General features: G+C 42.3%; 3 protein-coding genes across 13 annotated transcripts in view; 1 reads left to right on the top strand and 2 right to left on the bottom strand.

Annotated features, from left to right (window-relative positions):
- The window catches only part of SECISBP2 (SECIS binding protein 2), a 36,209-nt gene extending 25,565 nt beyond the window's left edge, over positions 1-10,644 (bottom strand). For 2 of the 11 annotated variants that reach the window (XM_063321105.1, XM_063321104.1), the window contains exons 1-6: positions 10,515-10,640; positions 8,702-8,847; positions 6,640-6,832; positions 4,495-4,624; positions 3,855-4,078; positions 2,664-2,751 (exon numbers count right to left, since the gene is read on the bottom strand). In XM_063321105.1, the coding sequence (XP_063177175.1) occupies positions 2,664-2,751; positions 3,855-4,078; positions 4,495-4,624; positions 6,640-6,832; positions 8,702-8,847; positions 10,515-10,556 (823 nt within the window). In that variant the 5' untranslated portion in view covers positions 10,557-10,640. Of the gene's footprint in view, positions 1-2,663; positions 2,752-3,854; positions 4,079-4,494; positions 4,625-6,639; positions 6,833-8,701; positions 8,848-10,514 lie in introns of those variants that run through there. The other 9 variants (XM_063321106.1, XM_063321110.1, XM_063321107.1 and 6 more) reach the window with 9 other exon arrangements.
- A 1,628-nt stretch (positions 10,645-12,272) lies between these two features.
- Positions 12,273-15,819, bottom strand: CKS2 (CDC28 protein kinase regulatory subunit 2). Its single transcript, XM_063321145.1, has 3 exons — positions 15,507-15,819; positions 13,808-13,935; positions 12,273-12,735 (listed from the first exon to the last, which is right to left on the bottom strand). Exons 1-3 carry the CDS (start codon positions 15,563-15,565, stop codon positions 12,683-12,685), a joined length of 240 nt encoding a protein of 79 aa, XP_063177215.1. The 5' UTR covers positions 15,566-15,819; the 3' UTR covers positions 12,273-12,682.
- Positions 15,820-16,034: 215 nt separating this feature from the next.
- SHC3 (SHC adaptor protein 3) overlaps positions 16,035-27,818 on the top strand; it is a 93,613-nt gene continuing 81,829 nt past the window's right edge. Inside the window, exon 1 of the mRNA XM_063321139.1 lies at positions 16,035-16,113. The gene's annotated coding sequence lies outside the window, so the exon portion shown is untranslated. The remainder of the gene's footprint in view (positions 16,114-27,818) is intronic.

Raw genomic sequence — 27,818 nt, forward strand, 5'->3', positions numbered from 1 at the left:
GTTGTCAAGGACAACAAAAAAAGCTTCTATAAATATATTAGCAATAGGAAGAGGACTAAGGATTATCTCTGTCCTCTAGTAGATGGGGCCGGCAACATAGTGACCAAGGATGAGGAAAAGGCTGAGGTACTTAATGAAGTCTTTGCCTCAGTCTTCAGCAGTAGGACCAGTTGTTCCCTGAGCACCCAGACCCCTGAACTAGAAGACAGGGATGGGGAGCAGACTGAAGCCCCTCTAATCCAAAGGGAAATGGTGAGGGACCTGCTTCAGCACCTGGAGGTGAACAAATCTATGGGGCCGGATGGGATCCACCCAAGGGTATTGAAAGAGCTGGCGGAGGTGCTCGCCGGGCCACTTGGTATCATTTATGAGCAGTCCTGGACAACCGGAGAGGTCCCAGCTGACTGGAGGTTAGCAAATGTGACACCCATCCACAAGAAGGGCCGGAAGGAGGATCCGGGGAACTACAGGCCAGTCAGTCTGACCTCAGTGCCTGGGAAGGTCATGGAACAGATCCTCCTCAGTGCCATTACACGGCACATGCAGGAGAACAGGGTGATCAGGCCCAGTCAGCATGGGTTTGTGAAGGGCAGGTCATGCCTATCAAACCTAATATCCTTCTATGATAAGGTGACCCACTTAGTGGATGAGGGAAAAGCTGTGGATGTTATCTACTTGGATTTTTGCAAAGCTTTTGACACTGTTTCCCACAGCATTCTCCTGGAGAAACTGGCTGCTCATGGCCTGGACAGGTGTACTCTTCGCTGGGTAAAAAACTGGCTGGATGGCCGTGCCCAGAGAGTGGTGGTAAATGGAGTTAAATCCAGTTGGTGTCCAGTCACAAGTGGTGTCCCCCAGGGCTCGGTGCTGGGGCCGGTTCTCTTTAATATCTTTATCAATGATCTGGATGAAGGGATTGAATGCACCCTCAGTAAGTTCGCAGATGACACTAAACTGGGCGGGCGTGTTGATCTGCTTGAGGGTAGGTTGGCTCTGCAGAGGGATCTGGACAGGCTGGACCGATGGGCTGTGACCAATGGTATGAGGTTCAACAAGGCCAAGTGCCGGGTCCTGCACTTGGGTCACAACAACCCCATGCAGTGCTACAGGATTGGGGCAGAATGGCTTGAAAGCAGCTCGACAGAAAAGGACTTGGGAGTGTTGGTTGACAGCCGGCTGAATATGAGGCAGCAGTGTGCCCAGGTGGCCAAGAAGGCCAACAGCATCCTAGCCTGTATCAGGAATAGTGTGGTGAGCCGGACTAGGGAAGTGATCATCCCCCTGTACTCGGCACTGGTGAGGCCCCACCTCGAGTACTGCGTTCAGTTTTGGGCCCCTCGCTACAGGAGGGACATTGAGGTGTTGGAGCGTGTCCAGAGAAGGGCTACAAAGCTGGTGAGGGGCCTGGAGGACAAACCTTACGAGGAACGACTGAGGGAGCTGGGGTTGTTTAGCCTGGAGAAGAGGAGGCTGAGGGGAGACCTTATCACCCTCTACAACTACCTGAAAGGAGGTTGTAGAGAGATGGGGGCTGACCTCTTCTCCCTGGTGACAAGTGATAGGACGAGGGGAAACGGGTTCAAGTTACGTCAGGGGAGGTTTAGATTAGATATTAGGAGACATTTTTTCACTGAAAGGGTTATTAAACATTGGAATAGGCTGCCCAGGGAGGTGGTGGATTCACCATCCCTGGAGGTGTTTAAAAAAAGGGTAGATGGGGCACTGAGGGACATGGTTTAGAAGTGGCTCTTGTCAGGGTAGGCTAAAGGTTGGACTCGATGATCTTAAAGGTCCCTTCCAACCTCAACAATTCTATGATTCTATGATTCTATGTCTGTGTATACACAGAAATCCAGTGAGAGACACTTAGACAATTCGATACATAATGCACATGATGCCTCTAAGACAGAGTCCTGCTGAACAGAACCTTTTTTTCAAACAATTATGGATTTAAGTATCAATATTAATTGAAGTATTATTAAATTTAAGTATTCCAATTAAATTGAAAAACTTACTTGAAACTAGCCACCTGACAGTTTGTGGCAATTTAAAAATAACAAAAAAAAAAAAAAAAAGAGTTCTGCATCCCACAGCTAGACGGGAAAATAAAAAAAAGGGGGGGATATTTCAGCACCAAAGTTCTCCACAGCTATCCTTTGTTTAACAGGCTTGACAGAAATAACATATGCCACAGAATAATTTTTACGTACATACTAGAACCTAGACTGCCAGCTACCGAAAATAAATCTGCTTATCAAGACTGGTGGAATATTTACCTCTCATTTATTCTTGAAAAAAATCTGAAAATGACTCAAAAGACTTCCAATAATATGCATTACTTCCTCTCCTCTTAAACAACATGTGAGGCAACTAGAGCAATATTTGCCCTTGAGCACCGATGAAACAGCAGAGAAGGAAGATAATCCCAGTTTTGATGTGCTGATGAAATCTATAAGCAAGAATGAGCTATAAGCGGTCATCTCATCTGAAAAAAAACTGATATAGCCTTATTTGTTCCTTTTTTTTCTTCTGTAGTGCGTTTGTTGTTTAATTCCTTTTTTTATTTCAAACATCAATAGCTCCTCAGAACACTTTAGTTTTCCAAATTGATGAGATATAGCCAGTTAAAACACAGGGAAATAATTTGTGTCTGGAGAACTTACCTCTACCATCAAACGAAGAGGGAATTAAGCTGGTTACTGTTTCTTCTAAAGTTTTTGATGTAGCTTTGCTTTCCACAGAAGTAGTTTCCTGGAAAATAGGCAGTCAGGTATCATAAAAGCAGGAATAAAAATCACTGACCTAAACAGAGCTAAAGATAAAAAAACACCATAAATTAAAAAATCCTCAACCTGTGCACAGATAAAGGTGTAGGGAATTTTGTAGCCTGATTTTTTCCTGTTGTTTTTCTAAGTGGAACCATCATTTTGACCCTATAGTATTACAAAATATAAGCAGACACCTCTCCACCACTGTACAAAGCAAGATGATGCCTTCTTACATCCAAACAAGCATCCAAACAATGACTCTAAGAACAAACAAGAAAAAGTTTTATTGTTCCAAGTACATTAAAAACAAAGCCCATCATCAAATTCAAAGTAGCAATGACAAAGGAAACTCAAGTGACCGCAGCAAGGTCTTTTTTCCACAACAGGCAGTTTTCCACTGAGGCACATTGGAAATATTATGCTGTTTGGATCCTTCAAAATTATTCGTGTTTAATCACTGTTGAAAACTCTGATTCAATATACATGACATACTGCTGAATGTGTCAGCATTGTACTTACTAACAAATAGGGAATTGAGGAAATCAAGAAAAAGAATAAAGTTAAATGCTTATGTCTTAATAATATTTTTGTCTCCTTCTAGAATTCAGTTTCTTATTTTTATCCTTTAGCACAAAGCAATTAAGTACAATATTCCAGACTTTCTTTTTTTTTAATCTGGTAAAACAATTGGGTAAGTGACTGCTTACCTATTATCTCCAGGCGAGAGAGAAAACAAGAAGCTATTAAGAAAGCTGCAAAGTATATGTGCTCCATACAGGCAAGATAGAAGTCTGGATCATAGCAGTACCAATCTAAATTCTAACTGTATTTGACCTTCCCCTATCTACTGGCAGCAGAGACAAGGAAAGAACAGTGAGAAAGGGTAAAAGAGGAGTCAGCAAGCACTGACACCACCATCTACAAAAAGAACCATAAAACCTCTAGCTTATTAAATTCCTTGCTTGTAAGGTACTTAAATAAGTCTTTAGCTACCATACTGAATGCAAAATACTTGCATTCAGAAATGCTTGAACTTTAAACAAGTTTTATTTTTATGAATTCTACAACATGAAAGCATTAGCTAACCTCTGTGTTCAACAAAAGAGACATCTGTGGTTGACTAAGGCACAACATGGCATTTTCCGATGAACATACTGGTCCACTTTTATGCTGTACATTCAATATCTCACTGCTTCCCAAACTCCGTGACTTGCAGACATCCAAAATGGTAGCTTCAAATGTGTGTATAGGAAGAGACTCTGGTTTTGGAGTTTGAGTTGATTTCTTGTTTGTAGTTTTATTGAACCTGTCTGAATAAAGCATGTGAAGTCTAGATAATTAAACTTGCATGTGATCATTTCTAGGTATGTTTTATAGTACACTAGTTGACATAACTACAGTAATTGTCACAGGAACTATTGCAACGCATAGCTCATTAAAAAAACAACCTAGCAATTCTAACCGATGTGTATACACAACACGAAAGTAACAGGCAACTGTAAATTCAGACACTTGCTTAGGAAATTTTTCCTATCAGTTTACATGAATGTCTTCAATCAGCAAAAAGACGTTAAGTCAACATCCCATGTCATAAAGTCACATGGGAAAAAAATATTGTCCTTTAATTATTCTAAATTTAGAAACATGGTCACAAACTGGAGGATATAGCACAGTCAACCACTTTATGGCTATCTGATGTATTCCTAACCCAACAACAGATTTGTACCTGGCTTCACGGAATCTCTGGTGCATGCGGAGGTCTGGAACGAAGTCCTGTTCACAATTCTGACAGAAGAGTCCTCTCCACCATGCCTTTTCTTGTCTAATTTTTTCTCACCCTCTTTTGATCTCCTCTGCTGCAAGTATTTGTGACATATTTAGTTGATTTTACCTGAACTTCGTAAAGTCACCAAGTTTGCGTTAACTTAACAGCTAACCACCTCTGCATCTGGAGCTTAACCATCAAGTTAATACAACATAAATAGTTAGTATACCATAACCACAAATAACCAATAAAAAACAGCAACAGCCAGTTAAAGATTTGTTATTTAATTTTACCTACCTTGTTAACCATACCATTTTGACCACATATTATAGCCCAAGCAAGACAAATTATTCCATATGTTTGTAGACAACCATGCTTTTAAATCTCATTAATCAGAGCTTTTTGAACAGTTTAAAATGGTTTGGTCTTAAATCATCCAGTCTGATTTTCTAAAACTAAGTTTATTCTAGAATAGAGCTAAAATCTTAAAAGCATTCCAATCTTTTGACTAAACTACATATTGTGGGCAAAACTAGGCAAGACTGCTGTCACAACAACGAAAACACTTGGAGCAGGGAGAAAGTAATTAGAAAAAATACACCTATATGATCCCAGTAAAGGAAATACATTCACCTATACTGTAAAGTCCTGAAAGTCTTGTGATCCTTTCAAGAAACATAGTTTGGCAAAGCTGGAGTCAGGAATCACCGTGGCAGGCAAGGAACAAGCACTAGGCTTGTAACTATTCAAAGTTTACTGTATCGACCTAGATGAGTAGTTTAACTCTTTGGGATTACAGGATGCTGGACTAAATTCAAAGTAAATCTGACAGCAACATTGTTTTCTTGAGTGGGAGGACAAGCCATTTCCTGACCTCCAAAGCTAAATTGTTAAAGCTTTAGGACATGTGAAGGCAAAGCCACAGGTCAATCATTTCTCTTCAAGCTCACAAAAAACCCCCAACCAAATGACAGGGAGCAACAAAAAAAGACTATCAAACAGTACATAGCTGAACCCAAGCCCCTACAAAGATGACAGAACTCCCAGCAGCTAAACTAAGCTTCTTCATGTTACATTACTTGTGCTGACACTGGAGATAATCATCTCTCCTGACGGCTTCAGTGTTTGATTTTTCTCTCAGCAAGAAAACTACTAACTTTGGGTCTCTAGCCTTGGTATCTTATGCCTAGTAATGCATGCTTAGGACCTAATCATACAACTGCCTCTACACAGGCTTGACCGCAGTGAAGTTACCATGTGTCTGCCTACAGAGTAAGGTCCACCAGAAGGATGTGACCAGAGAACAGACTACTTGAACCTGTTGGAAACAACACCAGCCTTACAAATCCAAGAGACACGACGTCTAACCACAGAGGAAAATGGGTTGATAATATATTTGATTTTTTCCCTGATTTTTATATTTTGATGAGCCTATCTATTTTTTGTTTGAAAATACACAAGTTTCAGGAAATTTATCCCCAGTCAGCCACACACACAAAATGACAGATGTTCACTGAACATCTGTTTTACCTTTAATTGAAAGAAAACATTTCTGACATGAACCTCTCTTCCCTCTCCACACCAATACAAGTTCCTACTCTCTTGTGTGGATTGTTTTCTACCTGTAGCAGGTCTTGGAAATCCTTCAACAACAGATGTGGTCTCATCACTTATCAGCCACATAGCTGATTACAGCCACCAGGTGTCTCTAAACTCAGGTTCATAGAACCTGCCACTGGGCTCAAAGAAAGCCCTTCCCCCCTCCCCCAAGCCCAAATAGTGAACAAAGGAAAGCATAGTTCACAAATGGTCTTTTTGTATTTCCCCCCCCGCGCCCAGATCCTGCTTTCTGAGGAAAAATAATTAAATTCCCCTTAAGTTCCAAAAATAGTGCCTGAAAAACTGTATTAATTCGAACTGTAGAATTCCATTAACTTTTTTGAAATCTGAAGTTGGGCACATTACTATCATCCTCTTTAAATGCTATTTATTATCACTACAGAGAGTGATTATTCACTTTAAAAAATGAAACAAATATTTAGAAATATTGATTTAAAATACAAATTTAATTTTAATTTAAAAAAAACCAAACATGTATTTGCTCACCTTTGAAAGATTCTTACTTTCTTGTCTGATTGGATATGTTTGCTCAGCAGATTCACTGACTATTCCTGAACCATTATAGTGTGTTGCGTTGTTAGAATGATATTGTGAGCCAGCTACTGGATATACATTTGAAACAACATCAGGTGAGTAAGGGCAGCTGGGGTATTCATGGAAGGCAGGATCTCCCAGAACACTACGTGACGGACATTGAGAAAGAGATGAGAAGTCATCCCAAGGCAAATCTGCAGCATATACTTGTTGCCTAGATAAATATATCATTCCTTGGCTGAAGAATTTGTTTAACAAGAAAGCTATATTTCAAAAGAAAACTATTCTATGTTACTTCAATTAAGTATTTATTCACTGGTATGGCCTGCTTTAAAAACAATTAATTTTGTTTTGGGAAAACATGCAGTTAAGCAAATATTTTAAAACACAGCTGTCACCTCTTTCCAAGTTTCAAAACTAGTCTGCTTTGCAGTTACAGTCCTAATTTCTGTTTAAGGTGATCAAGACTCTTCAGACTTATTTTCAGTAATTTTTTTTCTTGTGAAACAAACCAAAAGCATGGTACAACATCACATGCATTACATACTTGACTACAAAAAGACAAACATTAAAGAGTAAAACCTGTCTTAAAATGCCATAACAACAAAGTAGAAGTGCAGCATTTTATGGGGTATAAGACATGTATGAAATACAACACAGAATTATAAAATAATAATTAACTGACCTGAATTTAACCATCACAGTTTATGAAAACATATGTGTGGGGCATGCCTTTTTCCTTCAAATGTATAGTCAAAATCCCCTTCCAATTTCCTCCCAAATTTTGTACAGAAACTATATGCTGAGATACAAAGTTGATAAGGGAGAAAGGAAATTTCTCACCTAAGTAAGTTGCATTTAATTTTTAAAGCTGTTCACCATAAAGTGGTCAACCTCTGAATCTTGGGTAGGTAATGAGAAACAGAGAAACTTTCCCATCTGAACATGAAACTTCTGATAACACATTTCTTACTGCCTGTTGCAATTCTACTAGACTGTAGCCAAAACTCTTACAACCATAGTTTACACATAGAGAAGAAAAACAACAAATGAGGGTCAAAAAACCCCACCATGTCTCACTCCCACCAAGGCAAAATATTCATCAGAATATTGCCACTGTCTGCTTGTTTGTTTTTTTTAAATGCTAATCGATTTAATGCTATGTTTTTTCTAATGCATAGATCAGGCCATACTCACCTCAATGTTAAATTTCTATTACAAGTCAAAATAGGTTGAAAATACCGATATTTTGCACAGGATAAAATGAAGGCCTACAATGCATGTGTTCACTAAGGCTCTAACTGAACTTGTTAGGATGCACCAATACCTTTGCAATAACTGCAAAATTAATCCAAAGCTTAGAGTTCTGAGAAGCAACTAGAGAACTATGTAACACCACAAGACTCTTAGAAGACTCAATTATTTCCTATCCTACCACGTGGGCTTTTTTCTAGCTTGCTCTGGGGTTAAGGATACTTTTATAAGTCTACCATGAATGCCTTTTTTTCAGGCCTTATTAGAAAAAAACCTTTAGAAACTTCTAGCATTCTTACTAAAATGGCCTTTCTGAGGTTGCACAGGTTATAGAGAGGAGATCCAGAAGGAGCCCCATACATTATTTTAATGTTTTACAGCATGAGAAACCTTCTTGAAGGATCTTCATCTTCCTTGTATATGACTATATTTACCCCAGCCTTGTCATAACACAACCATTCTTTCACCCAAGGACTGGATTCTGCTATTTCCAAAGCACAAACAAGCAGATCAATCATTACAGACCAACAAATCCTCCTTAATGCACTGTAATAATACAGGCCCTTGGGAGCAAGGGACAAGGCACCAGCTATATGCCCAAAGAACATAAATGCAAAAACCTGAGTCATGAAGACAACGCACAAGTGTTCCTATAGTTATAATGTTAATGTATCAGAACTTTGACTCCATAATAGTATTCAATGTCTGAAACCGAAGGTTAAAATCCCCCAAAGAAATAAGATTCAGAAAATATACATACTTATCCAAAGATGGTTCCTGAACAAATGGGTAGCATGTAGTTAAGTACCTAGGAAAGACATATGCTTCTGAGGGTTCTGACCATGCCACAGTTACCGCCGCATGTTTTGGAACAAATGGTTTGACCTCTGCTGACAACTTGATGCCCTGAGAAACAAAACGTTTTTTGGCTACATGCATTTGGAGATTATGCTATAAGTGAAAAATACTCATCCTTGTGAGCTTAACTGTCATAGGAGAGTGTTAGTTTGCTCACTTCTAACAAAACATGCAAAACAATAAAGCCCACCAAAAGGAAATGGAAGAAGAGGGAGAAACAAAACATAGGGATTCTAAGAGAAATGCGACTGCTCTGGAAAGTTATTTCCTTTAATATTCACATTTATCATGGAATACTCACAAAGGTCGGTTACGGAAAGGGCAGAGACTTACTTAACACAAGATGCTAAGTAAATGCTAATATACATGTAAATGCTAATATCTAAATTCTACTTTAGACTTGAACAATGTAAGCTAAAGCTCATAACATACTAGCACAACTGTAAAATCAAACTCGGAAGTATGTAATGATAGCGGCTTTGTGTACATCTGAATTTTAAGGTAGCCTGTCTGAAATCAATATTTAATTATATAGCCTTGACATGTCTGGCACAACACAAATCTATTAAGAAGAATTTTCCATCTGTTCTGAACTACCATCAACTTAAACTGGATACCTATATATGGAAGGACATTGAAATGAGAGTCAAAATATTTATTGCCATTACAGTGTTACGCAGCTTTATGCACCCTAATGTATGCCACAAATTGTTCCTCTAGTTGACCGTGTATTTTAGGGTACTTGACTTACATGAAAACTGGGATTTTTTCACTTGTCAAAGCCAATTTCAATAACTAACATACAGGGGTTTTAAAAATATTTGAATGGTAATGTCAATGCTTGAGCATATAAACTGGACTCCTTGCATCCTCTAGTGGCTCTGCAGTCACTTGTGTGATTTAAAGAACTCTGACAACCTAAGTAAATTAAAAGTAACTAAAACCTCTTAAGTTTCTGAATTTACCACGCAGATCCAAATACACAATAACCATCCATTGTACCACAGACCAATAGAACGTGAAACTGGCACAGTTAAGTACACTAATACATATGAAAAGCATAAGCTTGGGATGTAATTAAAGCAAAGCATCATTGAACAATTATTGAGAATACTTCTTTCACTAAACACGTAGCGTGTCACAGGAAGCAACTACGATTGCAGGCTAACCACTAACTTTAAAGACCCCCGACTCTGACCAGGTAGTAAGTCCATGCGCAATGTTAACGCCACGGTTACTGGTCAGCACTTGTGCACCCATCTTTAAAGTGACGGGATGTCCGCCTGTCCCCGCAAGACTCTCCACTCTCTCAAAGAGAAGCCGGTTTCACATTAATCTCGCTGGAGGTTATGTCTGGGGTTCCCCCTGCCGAGAGGTGGGGAGTGACTCGCTGTGCATCAATCGGAACTGCGCCTTCCCCGCTCCAGGCCTTTCCGAAGGACTCCTCTCCCCTGGCCCGAACTGGAGGCTAATTCAAGGCGCGGTGCGAATCGCGCGCCCCGCCCCGGCGGATGCCTGTGGGCAGGCGGAGGGCTCGGCCCCGCGGGCAGTCCCCGGCATCCGCCGGCTCGGACACCGGGCCAGAGAAAAGCGGCTCTCCGCGGGTCCCAGGCCGCCCGCAGCTCCCCACGGGCAGCGGTTCCGCACCGCCGTTACGCAACAGGTCGGGAGAAGTTGGGGAGGGAGCGGGGGACTGCGGGCGCCGCCGCCCTTACCTCGCCGCCTCCACCGGGGCCCGGCCGATTCTCCGCGGACATGGCGCGGGCGGGCTCGCCACCGCCCCCCTGCCCTCGGCTCAGTGGCGCATCGCGATGACGTCAGCGCCCGAGGCCGGTCAGGTGACCTGCGAGGAGGCGTGGCAGTGCCTGCGCGGAGAGCAGCGCCGGAGCGGGCGGGGACTGGCGGCTTTGAGGGGGGCTCAGCCCGCAGGGTATCCGCGTCCTGGCCGAGGACGGCACAGAGGCCGACACCTGCAGGTGGCAGGCCGGCAAGAAGGCCTTGAAGGAGCACCAGTGGGACACCACGGGACAACGCGCAGGACTCCGGTGCGCGGGTTAAGCATGGCTGGTGGACAGCTGTAGCAACCCACGAGAGTTATTTTCCTCACCGAACTCAGCATGTTACTTACAGGTTACTTCTTGTCCATCATTGTAAAGACCTCGATGGCACACACACATGACACAGGGAGAACATGTACTCTTATCAGTTAAGCTACAGGTAGATATTCCTGGGTTTGTTGGCCTTCCACATGCCCCACAGCCATAATGCTAGCTTGTGTTTGAAATGGACCAGACACAGTGAGGTGCACAGGTACTAGATGGAGTAATTCAAACACCAACTATACTGAAGGACCTTTTTAAAACATCAGATTGCTTGGCTACTAGTACAGGGCCCCAAGATACCACAGTGACCATTCTGATGCAATTTATTACTTGTCAGGAGCTCACCTTTGCTGGCACACAGCTTCCTACAAGAGGGCCAGTCAGAGTTTCGCTGTATTAGCCCTGACCTTTCATAGGTCAAGGAAACCAAGTTCATGCTGTCCTACAACCAGCAGCTGCTTTTATCAGATGAATAGCACTCTGTTTACTTTGACAACTCTTCCAAACCACTTCTGCCTACACAGAGTACAACCTGGCTTCCAGAAAAAAAACCAAACCAGGATGCAAGACCAGAAGTACAGGCCAAAATGCATGCTAAAAAGTCTGCAGCAGAAAGATGAACTGGTACTATCAAATCCAACAAGCATGAAAATATCTCTCTGAAATATCAAGTACCTTTTAACACCCTAAGACAAGTTTATACCAAGTCATCATTAAATATCCTGCATTGGAAACGATCAACAAGGATCAAGTCCAACTGCTGACTCCACACAAGGCATCCTTAAAGTTAAACCGCATCTCAAGAGCATTTTCCGGACACTTCTCGAATGCCCACAGGACACTTCTCGAATGCCCACAGGACACTTCTCGAATGCCCACAGGACACTTCTCGAATGCCCACAGGCTTGGGGCCATGACCACCTCCCCAGGGAGCTTGTTCCAGTGCGTGACCACCCTTCTCAGTGAGTAACTTTTTCCCAATATCCAACCTGAATTTCCCCTGACACAGCATTAAGCCATTCCCTTGCATTGTCACTGGACACCTCATGAGAAGTAAGATAAGAAGTAGTCATTGCAGAATAATTAATCCCATTATAACCTACATCAACTAACAGAGTCCCATAATTTGAGCATGTCAGAAGCTAATTTGAGCATCACCTATCAATGACAGCTTTCTTTTCAGATTGCTTGCTGTTCCCAATTTCAATCAGGGTTAGGAACTTTGGCCTGTAGAGCAAAATAATACTTGCAGAGAAAAAAAATAGGTTCACTAAGTTAATTTTTTCCTGTAGTAGGTACTACCTGAAGTAGGTACTCTCAACATGTAAAACAATGAATATTTGTTTTGTCTGGTGAATTAGGACTCTTAGGTTTTAGAGATCATTTAAACCAGTTTATTTCTTTATGCCTACTACAAAAGAGGTGAGCCATTGAATTTGAACATGCTATACACTTCAGCAGAAAAGTTGAGCGCAAAAGTTATTGAACACAGGTAAGAAGTGATCACATAGTCAGACCATGCAATATGTAACTTCTAATAAACAGAATTCACTGAAAAGTCACATAGGCACTTACATTAACAGTATAAAAGATAAGTTCATCACTCTTTGAACACCATAGCAGCCTACTTGGAATTGCATTTGACTGAGCTTTGTTGCTGTGAATAATACAGCTCATGCACAGGTATGGATGTAAGTTTTGTACATTTTAAAGTATTCACTGAATACTACCAACATATATACACTCATATACATAGTTCCAGAAGATTTATAGACAATGGTTCATTTCTGCATATCCTTTGGAAGAGGTCTTCGGAAGAGAAGAATATGCGGTTCTGTGGAAATAAAATTGAACAAAGCATTAGTCTGTCACCTAAATCTTGATTATAGGGATTTCTTTCATTTAGGAAGTCTTGAACAATAGTTGAAGCTTGCTGTCAAATAATAAACAGATTAAGTAGTCAAGTCCACGAATATGGCCCCACGTGTAGTATCAACAGACCAACTTCACAGTAACCTTACAACAATCAAACAGGTGCTTTTGAAAGTTTCATACCAAATATTGGCAGTATCATAAACTTAAGATACTTAGAAGAAAGAAGTACTGGAAAAAAATTACAGATGCCACTATTACTGATCTCACTTAATTGTAAACTCCTCCTCCTCCAGAAATGCCTAAAGTATTAAAGGCGCCCAGGGAAGGGAAACACTGGAAGTTTACTCTAATTTCTTCACACAGTTCTTCAGAAACTTGGAATCTATGGTGCTGCAATTCATCTGTCACCAGTTATTTTTCGTCAGGCTTGTCAACGGTAAGTTATCTTGAATGTCTGTTCTCAGTACACCCTAGTTGCTAAGAGTTTTTGAGCTTCACGCCTCATTAATTGAAAGACTGGTTTTAAGGGCAGCTTTAACTAGGCTGTATAACTACAGTTCAAACTATACTGTAGACTTTTCAGAGCATTAATACAGGACCTTGTCCAAGTTTTTGTAAAAAAAGTAGGTGTGTCAGCTTTATGATTTAAAGATATGCCTCTATATAAAGTTTGGTTCAGTCACTGAGATGCTGACATTATTCATGAGCGCACAAGGAGCCCATTTCTTTTGGCAGAAGTAGGAACAGTTTCCAGTCTCGCATGTTTTGTCTACTGATGCATACCTAGGCCAAGGCTAGAATTTTGCAGTTCTAGGAGCAAGATGTGAAAGTTTAAAATAGAGTCTGTTATGTTGCCTTTGCTGACAAATGGCTAAAGGAGCAAGGAAATAAAGAGGAGTCTAAACATTGAGTAGTGAATTCCAGATGGATTCCACTGCAGGAGCAATTATGTACTACACACTTTAGCTGAGCACCAGGCAGTTGATATTTTAGACTCTTTTGTTCATTTCATTCTCTCCAGATGTGCTTACCTGGCTCATGGATCATGTAGTGAACCCAGCCAAGACTTTGCTGAACACCAAGTCTTCTCCACTCCTCTTCAGACATTAGATGGGATTTTGGGACTTGTTTTGAAAGTTCTCTTGGCAGCATCACATGTCTGTAGAGGTTTAATTATTAAATACACACTACATACACTAATGTCTGCATACACTAGAAAATCTGTACAGATCTACGCTGAAAGACAGTAAGGAAGTTCAGTTATTAATACCATCATTCCCTATAAAAAAAGCCTAGGGTGCTGTTTGATTATGAAGCATCTGTCCCAGAATCCAGTTTTAAAAATCATTTTGTCAACTAAACATTACATCTGTAATGCAACTATATACTGAAAGAGCCAACCTACTTCCTAGAAGAGATTAATTCCCTTGCATGCTCTAATCATTCTACTTGTATAGAAGTATGTGCAACTGTCATATCAGCTAGTTGAAAAATATCAATCATTCTAAAACTCCAAAGTCCTTAAAGTCACTTGTTTGTATTTTGCATTTTGTAACCAGCAATATATTTTCCACAGAGACTACAGTGCTGATTTAGAAAGACAGAACACTAACAATACCGAAGAGTCTGATCTGTCAGCTGAGGAGAAGCATAGACCCTGCTCTCCACATTTGCACGTTCTTTTATCAATTAATAGAAAGCAAAACATTCAATCTTGTTTTTGAGATCATAGGAGTCAGCTGATAAGAGGGACACTTAGACCTCTACACAGAGGAAAAAAGTCACCTGAGTTGTAGCAGTGCTTTCACGTCTAGAGGACTGAACTTCCACAGTATCAGTTATAATCCAGAACTGACTGCTGTTAAAGCTTTGAAAACTAGCAGGTAGAGGACTGTCTTGAAGGCTTTATGAACTACATTTATTAGTGTTGTGTTTTGACATGGCCTTATGAACTGCCTTCAAAGCTAATGCATTAATTAAAATGCATGCTTCATCCACATTTAGAGCTGGAATTGAGATTGAGGCAGTACAAGACGTTACGCTTAGCTGCGTTAAGCATTCTGAACACGGGGGTTTCAGTTCCCTGCCTCAGCTTCTCATAGCCTCTAAGCAAGCCAGACGCCAGGACCCGGGGCGGCCCGGAGGGGCCCTGCCCTCATCCCCGGGCAGGCCCCGCCGCCCCACCCCTCGCCCTCCGGGCAGTCAGCGCCAGCGCCACCAGCAGGCGCGGGGGTCGTCCGGGCCACCACCCTGCGCTCTGCGGCGGTTGCCACCTGGGTTTCGCCAGCAGGGGCCGAGCGCTCCCCGCCGGCAGCGCTGCCTCAGCCCAGCTCCGCCACAGCCGCTTCGCCAGGGAGGCGCAACAGCCTTCGCCCGCCGCCTACCCTGCTTCCTTTGGCGCCTTCTGGCTGGGGCTTGCGCTGCCCGCTCACAGAACGATCGCCCTGGAAGGGCCAGCGCTCGAATCACCCCGCCCTAGCCCTAGCTGGTGGAAAGCTACGCAACCCTCCGCCATGGGGGACAAGGCACGGGCCCTCCCCCCTCAGGCTTTAAGCCCTCCTGGCTCCAGGGAAGCCTAAGCCACGCTCACCGCCGCCATCGGTAGAGCTTACTCCCTAAGGGTATCGCCCAAGCCCTGGGAAAGGCGCCTGCCCAAGCCACCCCACCCGCCCGAAAGGGCCAGCAGGAGCCCCTTCCTAATCCCTTCAAACCGCCCCCCCAGACTCGTACCGGTACTCGTACTGCTCATCAAAGTACTTGTCAGAATAGTAGATTTGCTTCTGGGCCATGTCGGGCGGCAGCACAAACAGCAGGCACAGCTCTCCTCACAGGCGTCCCCACAGACTAACTGCCCGCTTCCGCGCCGCCCTCGGTTTGAATCCAAGAGCCCAACTCTCATTGGTCTTTCCGGGCCAGCCAATGGTGTGCCGCGCCCGCCGCGCCGCCACGTGACTCGGGTGGTCGCCTTCCCACCCGATCCCTGGGAGCTGCAGGGGAGCCTTGCGTAAGGGGGTGGTGGTTGGGAGAGCGGCGGGGCTCGGCGCCGTTGCTGGGGCGGGGCAGGAGAGAGGCGCAGTGATTGGCCAGCTGCAGGCGGTTCCGGGCGGTTCTAGCATTTTCTAGACTGTAGGGGGGAGGGGAGCGGCTGTTGGAGCTGTTGGGTCATCACTGAGCGCAGTATGGCTCGGCTTGGCCCGGCCCGGCCTTGTTTGCGTCACGGTCGGCTTGGCGCGGCCCTTGCGGCGGGGAGCGGCTTTGGTCCTAGGTGTCACGGCAGGAAGCAGGAGGGAGCCTCTTCCGGCCTGTTCATGAAGCTTCAGGCTTAAATGCCCTGGAGGTCACTTCTGTACCGCGAACGCTGGGTCTGGGTGGGGGTTGTAAGCTGGTGGAATGCTGGGCTATGTCCGTTCCACAAACACGGCTGCTCCCCTGATTTGGGAGGCTGTAGTATCGGTAGTACTTGATGTGCTACTTGCTCAGAGCACAAACAGAAATTAAGAGTGGGGTGCAGGCGTGTTTGGAGCAGTGTGTGGTCTGTGCACAGGATTTTGGTTTACAAATACTACCCAGCAAAATAGTACAGTAAATACTTCCATGGTAAAACTGTAGGCGGCTTACCAGGATTTGATAAGAGCCACTGCAGTTCTTAGGGTATGAATGTTATTTTTGGCAGCAGTTTATTTTCAGTAGGTAAGTGCTGAATTCTGTGCTTTCCTAAGCTGCAGTTGTGGCAGATCTATGAGCAGAGGCCTGTGTACGGCCAAAGACACGGTGAGCAGAGCACACAGAAAGAGGAACACAGATGTCTATATGGATGGAACAAAGAGGAACTGGTCTAATATAAACATGGAACAACAAAACAGCTTCATGTGCTTGTCTTGGTGGGAACTGAATAAGGTGACTGGGTTAGTGATCTGAGATATGTGTTTACTTGCCTAGCAGGTGGATGGAAAGTTTTAGAGCTCAGGTATAAAAGCCGAGGCTTGAGAAGCAATAAATGATGTGCTTATCACAGGCGGAGTCCGTGCCTTCATACACCGCATGCAGTGGTATTTCTTGGGTGTAGTTACCCTGTGAGATGAGATAAGCTTAGTGGGAATGTTGCCAGAAAGGGTGATCTTGCTGTGAGAAATACGTTTCAGTCCGAATAAAATAGGCTTGGGTGGAATCCTCTGTGAAGCACATTTTTATTCACGTTCTTGCAAGAGCGGGTGACCTAGCAAGTAGGCACACTTTTGGTTCTTGAAACACACCTTTCTATTTCCTAACGCTGGCTGAATTTTCCCTCCCCTGTTTCCCATTGGTTAGGTACTCCAGGGTTCAGAGCCTGTCCAGAGCACCTGAAATTATTCCTGGATGTCCTGCCTCTGTTTACTTCTTTTTATGCTACACCTAGAGGGCTTATCAGACTAGTTTATTTCTTTCCTTTTTGTTGAAATTACGCAATGTCATTAGCCCTGGTTAAATGTTTGACTACCCTTCTAGACACTAATCCGGTATGAATCAGTTTGTCCTTTTGTCTGTGGGGTAGGAGATGTTCTACAAGCCTTTGTTGGAGCCTCTTTGTCTAGTCCTTCCCTTATCATGTCAGCTCTGATGGAAACGGCTTTTCTCTGTTGCAAAAACAGTACCTGCCTTTCTTACATGGCTGTTGCTTTCTTCGTGTTCTGTGCCCCCTGCCTACTGCTGCTGCTGTTTCCTTCTTGAGCCTCTGCAGTAAAAGAAGACTAGTTTAATTTTCTGCCTTCATGATGCTGCCAGAAACACGGGTATTGTCTGTGATAATATAATACATCTGTCTGAAAACTGTGCTGATGGGGCAAAAAAAAAAAAAGGAAGTCATGTGAGGCACAAGTGCTGACACATATGCATGGGTCAAGATTGTTGGTTTTAGCAGCATTTTTTTACTAGTACTGCAGCCTGATGTCTTAAATGCCAAAGTTTAAACCAGGTTCACACAGGAGTGCTTATCATAATCTAGCAGTAGTATTTTTCTCTTAACTGGGCTGCATCTGAAGGTCATTTACAGGCGAAATTAAGTCAGTATTTTTGTACTGGTGCAAATGTGTTAAATCTGTGAAATTCATTAACAAAGATCTTCAGGTGGAGTATCACTTCCAGTAAAATCATACAAGTACAAACCACCTGCAAGTTTTCTAAGGTATTGGTTGGGTTATTCAAAACAGAGTGTGGGGTGTTTTGGCTTAGTTGCAGGCAGCACAACTGTTATTTCTGAATACTTAAGGCAGACAGTACGCAAGAATTTCTGTTAGGAATTGTGTTGTGTAATAATGGGGAAAAAAAAGATCAAACCACTATGACAGAGGGATTCAGCTGGATGGAAGACGTTTCATCTATGTGCCTTCTTTATAACCTTTCAGTTTCTCACACATATTGAAAGTGAGAGAAAATTGACCTTTATGGAAGCCGATGTATAAGCCCCCTTTGAGTTCAGTCAGAAGTGAAAGTCTGGAGTTCCTTTAAAACAACTTTTCCTTCTATTGCAAACACTCATGTTTATACTAAATCATAATTTTGAAGAGGATTAAAAGGATTCTTGGGCAGATATGTGTCCAGTTTTCTTTGAAATCCATCAAAATTATTTTGAAAAATCCTTATTCCTCAGGATTGAACAACCGTATTTGTCAGGCAACTGGTAGAGCTAATGAAACTAACATACTGATTTTAGTAATCCAGGGTTAGGAGACCTTATTTAGTACCAGAGCGCCATTTCAGCTGCTTCTTTCATCAGTTCTTTTCCCTGACAAGACTTTGAAATGATGAATGGTATATAATGCAACAGTACAAGGAAGTTGTTAAGTTCCACTATTAAAATGAAAATGTTAGGGGTATTATTTGTAAAATTACTGAAATAAAGTAATAAGCTGTCATGAAAGTGTGAGATCAACAAAATACGTTCCAAAAATCAGTTTTAATGGTGTCAGGAAAAGGGTGGAATAGTCAAGTTGAAAGGGAGCTTATATTACAAACATCTCAGCAGGCACAACTTACAGGTTCAGGATGTCGGTTGGGAACTAATACTGTATGACATGTAGCTGGATCTTGGCTTAGAATGCGGACTCAAAATGCACAAAACACTCACCTTTGAGGTTAGGACTCTGAATCCTGGGAAGTTACTTTGGACGGCGTCCTGACCCAAAGGGAGGGCTTCCAATCACAGATCAGCTGCTCCAAGGAGAATCACTCCAAAGGGTTCTCCGGTGGGGGCCCCATTTTATAGCTTGGTCAGATCTGATTTGTGATCATCTGTTGGTCGTGTCACCTCAGTAGGCTCGTTGACCGAGGTAGTTTCTGGGGCTTGGGTATCTGGGGTGTGTGGCTAGTGACACTTTGTCCACATGACTTGCAGCTCATGTGCTTCCTGTCAGGCCAACCACTGTGCCCTTGTGCTGTGCTGTTAGACGTGTCGGGGGTCTCCTGCTACATTGGTTAAGCTTGGTAATCATTTCCAGGTACATGAACAACAACAAAAGCATCAAGATCAGTCAGTCTGGACTCATGAAGGGCAAGTCACGCTTGATCAAGTTGTTAAACTTCCATGATTAAATGGCCTTGCAGAGACAGGCAGAGAGCAGTGATTATTGTCTACCTAGACTTTGGTAAGGCTTTTGACACTTCCATAATATCTTCATAGAGAAGCTGTTGATAAATGGGCTGGATGTGCAGACAGTGAGGTGAATGGCCAGGCCCAGAGGGTGGTGATGAACTGGTGGTGTATCCCAGGGGTCAGTACAGGGTCTGATCCTGTTCAACATCCTCATTAATGATCTACACAGTGGGAGAGAGCATACCTTCAGCAAGTTTGCAGATGACAGGAAGCTGGGAGAAGTGATTGAAGTACCAAACAGTTGTCCTGCCAGGTCAATAGGCTGCGGAAATGGGCTGAGAGGAACCTTGTGAAGTTGAATAAGGGGAAGTGCAAAGTCCTGCACCTGGACAGGAGCAACGACAGGCACCAGTAACTGGTGGGAACCACCCAGCTGGTGATTAGTTTTGCAGAAAAGGAGCTGGGAGTCTTGGTGGACACCAAGTTGAACGTGAGCCAGCAATGTGCCTTTGCAGCAAAGAAGGCTAATGGTATCCTGGGTTGCATTAGGACAACTGTTGCCCGCAGGTTGAAGGAGCTGATCCTTCCCCTCCATTCATCACAGGTGGGGCCACTGCTGGAGTACGTTCCGGGCTCCGCAGTATAAGAGAGAGATGGAGCTACTGGAGAGAATCCAATGAAGGGCCACAAAGATGGTGAAGGGTTCTGGAGCATCTCTCCTGTGAGGAAAGACTGAGAGATCTGGGACTGGTCAGCCTGGAGTAGAGGAGGCTCAGGGGTGACCTTATCAGCATATATAAAAACCTGAAGGCAAGGTGCAAAGAAGACAGAGACGGGCTCTTTCCAGTGGTCTCCAGTGACGTGACCAAAGGCAATGGGCACAAACTGAAACATGGAATGTTCCTCCTGAACATCAGGAAACACTTTTTTACTGTGAGAGCGATGGGGCACTGGCAGAGATTTCGCAGAGAGCTGCTGGAGTCTCCATCCTTGGACATCTTCCAAAGATGTCTAGACATGGTCCTGGCCATGCTTGAGCAGGGATGCCAGACCAGATGACCTCCATAAGACCCTTCCAACCACAGCCATGCTGTGTGATACTGTGTGAAAGAGGGCTGTTAAACATTTACTTCAGAATGTTGTTATACACAAAGGCTGTGACGGTCACACTGCAAAGAAGGGAGTAAATTGTTCTGTGTACAGTGTGGAGAGAATAAAAATGCTTAAACTTTGTCAAGGCAGCTTTGGGCTAGACCTTAGGAAATAATTCCTACCAGTACCTAATTTAATTATCTAGGACATTTTAGAAAAAAATATGTCCTGCAGGAATGTTTTAGGTCCAACTGATCCTGTCTCTGATTATTGATTTCTTTGAGGCCTGCTTTCAGTGGTTGTGTCAGTTATGCCTGCCTTTGTAACTTTTGCCAGTAGATAGCTGTAGAACAAAAGTAATTTTTTTTCCCCAGGGTTCTAGAATGACCTTTTGATTTGAATTGTAATACATTTTCATAGTCAAATAAATTGGTTTCTGGAATTAGGTGGTGGATTCAGATCCTGACTGAAGCTTCTGAGCCAGGTCAGAAGTGAATGAAACAACAAATACGTACATTTATTAAAAATAAAGCTATTGACTAGCTCTTACCATGCACTCATGCATCAGTGTGTTGAAGGCATGTGTCAAAGCAAATATGAAAGAAGTTTGCCATACTCTGTACTCATACTTTGTACTCAGCACTGGTGAGGCCACACCTTGAGTATTGTGTCCAGTTCTGGGCACCTCAATACAAGAGAGATGTCAAGGTGCTGGAGCGAGTGCAGAGGAGGGCAGCGAAGCTGGTGAAGGGCCTGGAGAATAAATCTTATGAGGAGCGATTGAAGGAGCTGGAACTGTTTAATTTGAGGAAGAGGAGGCTGAGGGGAGACCTCATCACTGTCTACAACTACTTGAAAGGACATCGTAGAGAGGTTGGTGCTGGTCTCTTCTCATAGGTAATTAGTGATAGAACGAGAGGGAATGGGTTCAAGCTGCAGCAGGGTAGGTTTAGGCTGGACATTAGGAAAAAGCTCTTCACAGAAAGAGTGGTCAGACACTGGAATAGGCTGCCCAGGGAGGTGGTGGAGTCACCATCCCTGAATGTGTTTAAGAGTCGTTTAGATGTGGTGTTGGGGGATATGGTGTAAGGGAGAACTTTGTAGAGTGGAGTTGATGGTTGGACTCGATGATCCCAAGGGTCTTTTCCAACCTAAATGATTCTATGATTCTATAGTACAGACTGAAAAGGGTTCTGCATAGTCTCAGGGGCATTGGTCTGTTGGGAAAAACACATGAGCTGCTCAGCTGGAAAGCATGCTCCTGCCCAAAGCCCTGTCTGATTAGCTCTTGATGCTGAAACAAGATAAAATGGCAAAAGCAAGAAGAGAATATTCTTGAGCTTCTCCCTCTGTCTTCTGTAGCTGTTGTGCAGCCACATACAGTTTTGAACAGCAGTATTCTATGTTCCCTATGAGAACAGCATGACTGTAGTCAACGTAGAGCCTCTTTGGGACTAAAGATGGACCATGAAGATGTTTTTTCTGGATGATTTTGTGTATCTAGACAGGAGCAGATTTAAATCCTCTGTGTAACCTGTTGTTTTGAGCAAGGCCATCCACAGAGTAATGTGGGCTATGGTAAATATTATGTTATATTGATGGGCCCATGTGCACCTTACTATTGCATATACAGAATTCAGGATGTAAGTTATGGTGTATAAAAATATTTTCTGTGGTTTTTGACAGAAGGTGCAAAGTTTCCCATCTGTCATGGGCATAGCAATTTATGATTATAATTCTCTGCAGCTTTTCCTGTTCGGTTCTGTGGGATATTTGAAAGATTTAAGTTCCATGTACTTACTGCGGTTCTATTTTCAAACGTGTCCTTATAAAACACTAATGTCAGATACATGAATGTATTTTCCTGAATAGAACAGCAGGATCAGAGTCAAGGAACCTTTTGTACTGTCTTCATGAGTCATAATCATATACACAGTTAATAATTTGTGAATAATTTGAGTGTGAATCACATAATATATATTGATGAACTGTTATCTGTGCTTTTATGTTTTTAAAGTTCCCTATGGAAGCAAGGTTTAAACAATTGTACTCCCTGTTGGTTTTCATCTCCAATTAGCTTTTGAACCTGTTGGCTGGTTTGGTCAAACTTAATAAGAGATGTTGATCAAAAAATCATTGCGGGTTTCATGATAACAGGTGGACAGATAGAGCAGAAGCACTCTGATGGGGGATGACATTATAGTTAAACTCATACCTTACTAGACACCAAAGAATCTGCATGGGAAAAAAGACTGTATATAAGTGCCTCAGTAGTAAATATCCTTCAGCCTTTGGCATGCAGGCCTTCTGAGACAGTAAAGCCAGTCATTCACAAACCATGAGTCAGTAGAAAATCAGTCTCACTTAGTTCTGCTATTCAGTAAAATAACTCTTTATTTGACTGTGATTTTATTTTCTGTCTTTATAGGGTATTTGCCTAGTTTTTCACAACCCCGGTAATCCTCAAAGCACTGATCCTACAGACGTAATCAGGCTTCTCCTATGTGTAATATTAACAGTATTTGTCTTTGCAGACTCAGTCTCCAAAATTAGTTTACCTCAATTTAGATAGTTATATTTGGATTTATTGCCTTACTCAATTTGGAAAACATTTTCATAAGCATGGACTTGTTTGTGTGTTATTTAATCCGCCATCAGTTCGTGAAGAAAATGGATTTTGCTTGTTTTGTTTCTCAGTTCAAACACAAATGTGAATCAGGTCTTGGAGAGGCTAAAGAATGAAGCTATGTTTTGATGGTTTAGCTGTCTCTAGATAAGCTAATATAAGTGTTGAAAGTAATCTATCTGAGTTACTGAGGATTTTCATCTGAGAGGATAAACTGCCTTGAGAAATAGAGCCAATTATGATGCATGCTCCTTTCAGTACCTGCGCTGGTTCAAGAACTGCATTTTGAAGGCGTTCTTGAATAAATTACTCCCATGTCATAGAAGAGCCCAGCTTGCAGGGTCAGGGTACAGATATAGAATGTCTGTGATCTGTTCAGAACCTTGCAGAGCTTGGAAGCTAGTACTGACCTCTGTTGTTTCAGTGAGATTTAATTCTCTCTAACTCTCTTTCTGTGGATTTTCCTGTGAAAGGAGTGATCAGAACCTTGTCTAAAGACTACAGCTCAGATCTGCAAAGGATCCATACTGAAGTATTCCCATGTTAAACAAAGTCAATAATGTTGAATTTAGCAGATGGTTTCCATAGCAACCAACACTCATATAACAAATTCAGGATGATACGGTATCATGACTGGAGAATAAAGCACATGAAGATGCTGTCAAATGAGGCACCATCCTGCCCAGATTTTTCTTGTAGGCTGTGCAAAATGGCAATATCTCAAAGTGGATCAATGGCAAAAAATCTGCAATGGAATTGCAGAGTTCTTCAGTTACTGGATATTTTTGACACAGTGGTTAAATAGTTTGAGTAAAGATTTTACTTAAAAATGTCAGTGCTAGACCTGAGAAAAGGTCCTTTTAGCCAACCGTATCTTTGCAGCTTTCTATAACGGATGCCTTCTGTACCAGAAGAGTGTAAGAGCTGAAGGAGTATGTGATGATACGTTCCCAGGTTAGTCTAGACTCTAGGGATTACTGATGGGGGATTTCTTTGGAAATAACAGGCCCAGGTGGATTTTTGTTTCACGAATTTTCCAGTCACCTTTGGGCCAAACATCCTGTCTTCACACTGTCTTGTTGCAATGGGTTCTGTGGCTGAGTGAGAACAAGCATCCTTTGTTTATGTTAAATCTGCCACATCCTGGGTTATGTGTTGGAAGAGCCTGTGAATGATTTATTCATTGTTACAGATGTTTGTAGTTTCCGGAGATAGGATTTATATACTGCAGGATTATAGACTAGGACTTTGAATTTGAGCCCAATGCATGGACTTTTTTTCTTCCCCTCCCCTTAGGTAAATATTGATTTTTGTGAAGTTACTCGAATGTTTAAAATTAATAACTTGTAAATTTTGTGCATAGGAGGGAAAGCAAATGTATGCAAGCTGAAAATACATCTGTTTGCATGTATTATAGAGCCTTTTAATAGGTTGCTACAAAATTTTGTTTGTTTAAGGTAGTAGAAGATGACTGAATTCAAAGGAAATTCAATGGAATCTGAAAAAACCTACATATGTACACACAGTTTTTCTTACGGTTATTGTGACAATGTGAGGTTTAAAATAGCCACTAGAGGGCTCACTGATTTCATGTTAAATGACAAGCTGGTCTTTGAAAGCCAGTACCTAACAGTTTTTGGCTAAGATGCTATTAGTTTGTGCGCTAACAATATGAAGAAGACTGGTTGATAACAGAATTTTTTGCAGATAATGGGCAGAGAGCATTTATATTTTTATCTCAAAGAATAACAGTCTTGTGATTAATACTTGTGTCACGGTGTGGGAACATTTACAAAGGTTTGGAAGGTAGGAGGATCTAAATGTCATGGAATGAACATGAAGGACCAGAGTTCCCACCACCTTACCATAAAAATCTAAAAATTTGTCCTGTCAGGTAGCAGGGTTTCCCCATTTTGAGGAGCCACTGACACGTCTTACAGATTTTCCCCTCCCTCCTCTGTTCTGTGGGTGACACCGAAGCCTCAGGGATGAGTCAGGCCCAGGGGTGTGGCCTCCTTGAACTACTTGGTAGAGCTGGGATCAAATGCAACACATTTAATTGGTATCATTTTCTCCTGTCATTTTGAATCAAGTCTTCCTTTCATTGCAGTTAAACAGAACTTAGTTTTCAAAAACTTTGGGAACAATGAATTCTACTTACATATTCTAATCTTTTTGTATTTTCCTCACCCTGAATTTGTCCTTTGTCCTTGTTTTTTTTGGTGTAGATTATTTTCCTCTCCCTGATACAATAATTGCAGCTAAACTATTATATTCTGTATTGCCATCTTGCGTGATTTCACAGCACTGTTTACCACTCTTCTATGGGATAAACACGTGCTGAACAAAATACACTGTTTCTGCAGAGATTTTTCCAGTCATATGTGGGGTTCCATCATTCTGTCTGCTCCTGTGAGTATCTATTATCCCAGAACTTCACTAAGTCTGTTGCCTTACTTCATGGAAACTCATCTGATTTGTTGTTCTTCAGTGGTCATTTTCAGTTCTGCTTATTTCCAAATATTTCCCTTGCACTGAATAGCTATTTGAATTCTTTCCCATGATATTTAATGCTCCATTTTGCAAGCTAATTCTATCCTTTTTTAATCCCTGTTTATATGCCTCAATTTTCAGTGTTTCCAGTGACCCCCTTCTTTCTTTATTTTAGATACTAGAACAGTCATCTCTTGCAGGCGATACACAGAACTTTGAATTTGTCTTGGCAGTTATACCTCTTTTATCATTCACAATTAAGTATATATATTTTTAGTTTCTTAGTGTGTAACGCACATCTTCCTAACAATCAGCTTTTTAGGCATTCATCTAAAGAAAAATATCCACCAGTTAAAATCTCCCATTATATATTACCCTGCAGTATCTATACAGAAAATAATTTAACAGTTATAACATAGGTGGGAAGAAGATTCTACCTGGAAATAAATTCTGTCAGAATCCATCCTTTCTACTGCTCAGACTAAAAGTGTTAATCAAACTCACTGCTGTGTTGCCTTTGCCCCAGTTCTGCTGTTCATGGGGTAATGTTGCAAATCTGATACAAAAAAGAACTTCAGATGACATCACTTCTAAAACTGGTGTATGTTAGAAATATGCTTGGTTTGAAACCTTGGCCTTTTTTTCCAGTTGTATCCCTTTATCTGATTAAACGAATTGCCTCTGCTGTAAACTGTTTCAGTTAGAAGAACACAGGAGAACATGCCTGTTTTCAGTTATCCTAAGAATGTCCTTGACTGAAGTCTTGCTTGGCCATACTTCAATCTTACATCATTACATACACATATATACAGACTTACCTTTGAAAAAGAATAAAAAGTTCAGCAAATTCATAGAAGAGAAACGCAGGCAAACTGATTCAGCTGGCTTGACAGGTATTAAAACTAATGCCTTTTCTTGTTTTTAGCAGCACATCAGCAGTGTTGTCATGGATACTGAGCCAGGTCCTGTGTTGACAGCTTGCAGGTGTGCTAAAAATGGGATTTTCCTTTCCCATCTGTTAACCATTCGTATGGACTTGGTTGAGGGTCCACTGAAATCAGTGAAAAGTCTTTGGTCATCTCAGCAGATTTTGAACTAAGGTGTAAGTGAACAGTAGAATGCCAGCAAATGTTATGTTTCATAATACTTGTTGAATATTTTTTATGTTGTATTCCACCGTTGAAAATCAGATACATGTATGAGCTTTTTTCTCATGCCAGAACACACCAAGCTTCTGCTGGCTTAGTCTGGTAGTGCAGCTCCTGCATCTTGTTACTCCTCCCATGGTAACCTATCGTCACTGCAAGAGAGGCATGCAGGCTCAAACGGTTAGGTTTTGGGGCTACCTTTTTGTAAAATTGTTGTTTTAAGCTTTTATTTTGGGGCATAATCTTTGCATCAGATGTCCAAAGTGTGGACTGACAGCAGATTTGGAAATCATTCTCTTATATTGTATCTTCTGATACTTTCAGCTCAGTGTAAGTGCCCTGGGAGCATGCTCCCCCTCTGAGTGGAATTAGCTGAGAGGACCAGGACTAGCGCTGAGCCAGTGCAGCCGACGGTGGCCCCTTCCCACTGGTGACAGTGGTGGGATGAGGCTCCCAAGCTATGGGGGAGGCTGTGCTAGGGTCGACCCCAGTCTGCAGGAGTTGCTTGCCGCTGGGTCCAGACTGAGCTCCAGTCACCGCTGTGTTACAGGCATGCGTGTGCCTGGCAAGGCACCCTGGACCTGCTGTCTGTGCTGTCACACTGGGCTCCCAGCGCCCCTTCTCTTATGGAGCTGTTCGTCCATGCTTGCCCCCAACAGTAAAATTTTTCAGCTGTATCTTAAAACTGTCACTTCTGTAATACCTCCTTTTTTTGTCTTTTACTGTAAATTCAAACACTGCCAGTACTATGTGCTAGCTTACAGAGGGAGCTAGCGAGATTTCAGTTTCCGCTCTTCCCGAAACCCTTTTTCCAGTTCACCCTCCCCGCTGTGATGGTGGAATTGCTTGCCTTTTGCAAAAGCGCAGCACTGCCACCTCTGACCCACTGGTCCCGCTCATCCTACGTGCTGTACAGCACAAAGCTGGATTCTGTGTCATGACTCTGCCCATCCTCAGCCTCACGCCAGAGCTTGTATGATGCACTGTATCTCAAAATATTGCTAGTAGCTGAGACTATATGAATTGTCTCTTAATGTTTTTTTGGTGAAATTCCTTAAACTTACTCCTGGCCATGCTGATTTTAATCTTCAATGAAACAGTAAAGGCTATGTAAA

Source organism: Chroicocephalus ridibundus, chromosome Z (assembly GCF_963924245.1).
Source record: "Chroicocephalus ridibundus chromosome Z, bChrRid1.1, whole genome shotgun sequence".
In the NCBI taxonomy this organism is placed as follows: Eukaryota; Metazoa; Chordata; class Aves; order Charadriiformes; family Laridae; genus Chroicocephalus; species Chroicocephalus ridibundus.

What these genes read in the sequence shown, in the direction of transcription:
- CKS2 (XM_063321145.1), bottom strand. Translation starts at nt 15,565, where the DNA reads ATGGCCCAGAAGCAAATCTACTATTCTGACAAGTACTTTGATGAGCAG. An exon ending in GATGAGCAGTACGAGTACCG is followed by an intron (nt 13,936 to 15,506) that starts GTACGAGTCTGG and finishes AAACCTCTACAG; the next exon opens with ACATGTGATGCTGCCAAGAG. An exon ending in CTACATGATCCATGAGCCAG is followed by an intron (nt 12,736 to 13,807) that starts GTAAGCACATCT and finishes TTATTTCCACAG; the next exon opens with AACCGCATATTCTTCTCTTC.